Consider the following 4,167-nt stretch of genomic DNA (forward strand, 5'->3'; position numbering starts at 1 on the left):
GCGGTCAACAAAGTTCACGAAAAAATTGCCCTGCATCGGGAAGTTGTGCCGGCCCAGCCCATAGCCCGCCTCCAATACATCACCTAGTTTCTTGTCAATGGCGCAATCGAAGGAGGCCCCCTCATCTTTAATTTTGGGGATGAAGAGGAGGAGAGGCCGAAGATCCCCTCGACCCATTAGGGCATGTACAATAGTTGATAAAATAGTTTTATCTTAATACTTGCATGTAATTTAAAAATGACAAAATCAAATGTCTACAATGGGTCATCTGTTAGCCTCATCTCCAATAACTAGTCATTCCTAAAAACATGGTGAGACATATTGTGCTAAGAGGTCATCTCTTGTCTTCTCTTAAATAAGAGAAGACAAGCTTTTTCTTATGAATTCTCTCTTCTTCAACTCATCATTTATGCTACGTGACACTTCTAAAATAGCATCATTGTACATGCCCTAATGGAGGCATGAGGACACTGAAAGGAAGCGTCGTATTTGAGACCGTACCCCGAAGTTTACGCTTTGTGTCCGCAACTTTCAAATGCATATAAAGCGCTTCATATGCGTACAACGGGCTCTGTTAGAGTTCTTCTCACATATATCCAATCAAATTGGAACAAGTAAATGATGTCTACTACATCACCAAGGGGAGAACGGATCCATGTTTGCTCGTATGCACTAACGTTGGTGTAAATATGATTGCCGAATGACGATGATTTTCATCTAATGACTGATGCCATATATGCATGACAAAATGACAGGCGACTCCTGTGTTCCTGTCCGAGATGGCCCCGACGCAGTGGCGCGGCTCCCTTACCGCCGGCTTCCAGATCTTCCTCGCCCTCGGCGTCCTCATCGCCAACCTCACAAACTACGCCACCGCGCGCATCTCCTGGGGCTGGCGCCTCTCCCTGGGCCTCGCCGGCGCGCCGGCTGTGATCATCTTCCTGGGCGCCCTCTTCCTCACGGACACCCCCAGCAGCCTCGTCATGCGCGGCAAGGCCGACGAGGCCCGCGCCGCGCTCGTCCGGGTGCGCGGGGCGGGCGCCGACGTGGACGCGGAGTTCCAGGACATCGTGCGCGCCGTGGAGGTCGCGCGCGAGAGCGAGGAAGGCGCGTTCCACCGGATGGCGACGAGGCGCGAGTACCGCCCTCACCTGGTGCTCGCCGTGGCCGTGCCCATGTTCTTCCAGCTCACCGGCGTCATCGTGCTCTCCTTCTTCGCGCCGCTGGTGTTCCGCACCGCCGGGTTCGGCAGCAACGCCGCGCTGATGGGCGCCGTCATTCTCGGCGGCGTGAACCTGGGGGCGCTCATGCTCTCCACCCTCGTCATCGACCGGTACGGCCGCAGGGTGATGTTCATGGTCGGCGGCATCCAGATGATCGTTGCCCAGGTATGCATCCACGTCCAGTTCCATCTGAGCATTGCCCAGGTATGCTTGAATGGCCGGGTTTTCTGACGCAGACACACGTTTGAGCATTGAAGGTTGCGATGGCATGGATCATGGGCGCGCAGGTGGGGAAGAGCGGCGACGCGCCGATGGCGAGGCCGTACGGGGTTGCGATCCTGGTGTTCACGTGCATGCACGCCGCCGGGTTCGGGTGGTCGTGGGGGCCGCTGGGGTGGGTGGTGCCGGGCGAGATATTCCCGGTGGACATCCGGTCGGCGGGGCAGGCCATGAACGTGTCCATCGGCCTCGGCCTGACGTTCGTGCAGACGCAGTCGTTCCTCCCCATGCTCTGCAGCTTCAAGTATGCCACGTTCGCCTACTACGCCGGCTGGGTCGCCGTCATGACCGTCTTCATCGCGCTGTTCCTGCCGGAGACCAAGGGCGTGCCGCTCGAGTCCATGGGCACCGTCTGGGTCAAGCACTGGTACTGGAAGCGCTTCGTGCAGCCGCAAGCAAAAATCGCGGACTCACTCACCTAGTTAACTGGGCCCCGTCAAGTCTGTTCGCTATGTAAACCAAACGAACTCCTCGTTGACTCCTATACGCATCAGTTGACCCCACAACTTTTAACAATCTGTCTTTAGTTATATACTCCCTCTATTTCTAAATATAAGTCTTTCTAGAGATTTCACTATGGATCACATACAAATATATAATGCATTTCAGAGCGTAGATTCACTCATTTTGATTTATATGCAGTGCATAATGAAATCTCTACAAAGACTTGTATTTAAAAATGGAGGTAGTATATATTTGAGCAAACTTTTGACAAAATTTGAAGAGTTTGTGTCAATTGACCTCATAGATTTATTGGGTCTGGCACTGCATTGTTTAGCGGGGCACTTTCTTGAGCCATTTCTTTTCCGCTTGAGCCATGCGGGGAATGGAGATTATGGGAGGACCAGGGAAGTAGGTGAAATCGGATCCGACGAAGAGAAACCAATAAACCTAAAATTATTTTTTGACGAAAATACTCAACTTCATATCTTACATTCTTAAGAAGTTGCTTCCCACTATAAGAGCATTACTAGTAGAACCCTCAAACCCTCAAATCCTCAAAGCACTTTTAAGGGTTAAGAAGTGCCACTTTTTGACACTTTTAAGGGTTGAAAAACAGGGGCAAATACTAGAACCCTCAAACCCAACCCGTAAACTGCTTTAAGGGTTGGATTTGAGGGTTCTAGTCTTTGCCTCAACCCCAACCTTTAAATCTATCATTTGGCATCTCACAATTTATGACAACAAGAACACAATCAACTTCCAAACAAACTACCAAATGACAATCATTGATGCATGGTTTAATAGTTTACATCACAAAATCATCATCTTCCTCCTCTCATCGGCACCATCACCAAAAGTTGCACCTCGGCGCCATCTCCTAGACCACAAGCGGGCTCCATCAAGCATGTCCATCGCCACCGATGGAGTCGTACACACCGCCATCACCACAACTACTCATCGGAGTGTCGCCTCGAAAAGTAGAGGACGCAACACGAAACATCCTCTTCCTCTCCGTGATGTCCTCCTTGTAGTCCTTCCACCATTGCAATTGGTCTTGATCCATGTCCTTCTTGGACATCATCATGTGCTCTTTCTCTTCCACCATGAGTTCTTTCCATACCTTTGCCTCTTTGAGCTTGATCATCCTCTCCTCCAACTCGGCCTTGCGCTTTGCTTCTTCACGTTTTGCTTCAACTTGTGCAAGCTTGACCTCTTTCTTCTTCTCGGTGATAAGAAGCTTCATCTTCAATGTCTTCGTTGTCAATTCCTCTCTTGCCTTTATCATGTGGTCCATCTTCTCCCTTAGGCTTGACGCCTCTTCTTCCATCTTCACCCTTAGCTTGCCCTTCTTGTTTCCCTCGGGCTTGCCCACGTTCCTCTCCTCCTCATCTTCACTATCGTCCATCCTTAGCATTGCCGACTTCTTGGGTGCGGTCTCTTGATCCCTCAACTTCCACTTGTCAAAGGTTTGAAGAATTGACCAAACATGCTTAAATGGGAATGACTTGCCCTTGGAAGCGGCCATCTCCTTGTACCTCAAGCCGGCAATTGTCTCCTATCAACCACACATAAATCACATAAGAACCCACCAATAGCATAGTGCACACACATAATCAAAAAAGTGAAGAAATATGTACTTACATAGTCACTCTCCACGGTTCCACTAGGTGGTGCATCCCTCACTTGGTCCATGGCCGCAATCCAACGAGAACAAGCGGGCTTGATCAACTCCCAACGGCCTTGAAGCGACCGGAATGTGCGATGGATGAACCCACTCTTCTTCGACTTGATCCTACAATAGACGTCCTCAATCCTTTGCCAATAGAGTTTACCGGTTTGATCGGTGCCGGTGGTAGCATCCATTCCCACAGCTGCCCAAGCACGAACCAAGAGGACATCTTCCGCCTCGGTGTAGTTTGTGGACCGAGCGTGTGGGCGGGAAGCGGCGGTGAATGCCTCCACCCCTATCTCGGCCACCTCCTCCTCGTCATCCCCTTCATCCTCCTCATCTTCCTCCAAGTCGTCTCCAACCCTAAAGGGGTCTAGAGGCGGAGCTCCGAGGTCCACCTCCGCGTTTTGGAGGAGGTCCATGAACGAGGATGGGGTTGCCATTTCCTCGAGCACCTCGTGCGCGGCGGGAGAAGGTTCGGTGACGGTGGCGGGCGGGGGCGCGGCCGCGGCGGGGGCCTTCTTCCGCGGCTTCTTCACGGCCGGGGACGAG

General features: G+C 51.6%; 1 protein-coding gene across 1 annotated transcript in view; it reads left to right on the top strand.

The window, feature by feature from the left end:
* Positions 1–2,247, top strand: part of LOC123185549 (sugar transport protein MST1) — a 9,149-nt gene extending 6,902 nt beyond the window's left edge. Inside the window, exons 3-4 of the mRNA XM_044597412.1 lie at positions 756–1,388; positions 1,481–2,247. Of these exons, the coding sequence (XP_044453347.1) occupies positions 756–1,388; positions 1,481–1,924 (1,077 nt within the window). The 3' untranslated portion in view covers positions 1,925–2,247. The remainder of the gene's footprint in view (positions 1–755; positions 1,389–1,480) is intronic.
* Positions 2,248–4,167: the final 1,920 nt, after the last annotated feature.

This window comes from Triticum aestivum, chromosome 2A, assembly GCF_018294505.1.
Source record: "Triticum aestivum cultivar Chinese Spring chromosome 2A, IWGSC CS RefSeq v2.1, whole genome shotgun sequence".
Taxonomy (NCBI): domain Eukaryota; kingdom Viridiplantae; phylum Streptophyta; class Magnoliopsida; order Poales; family Poaceae; genus Triticum; species Triticum aestivum.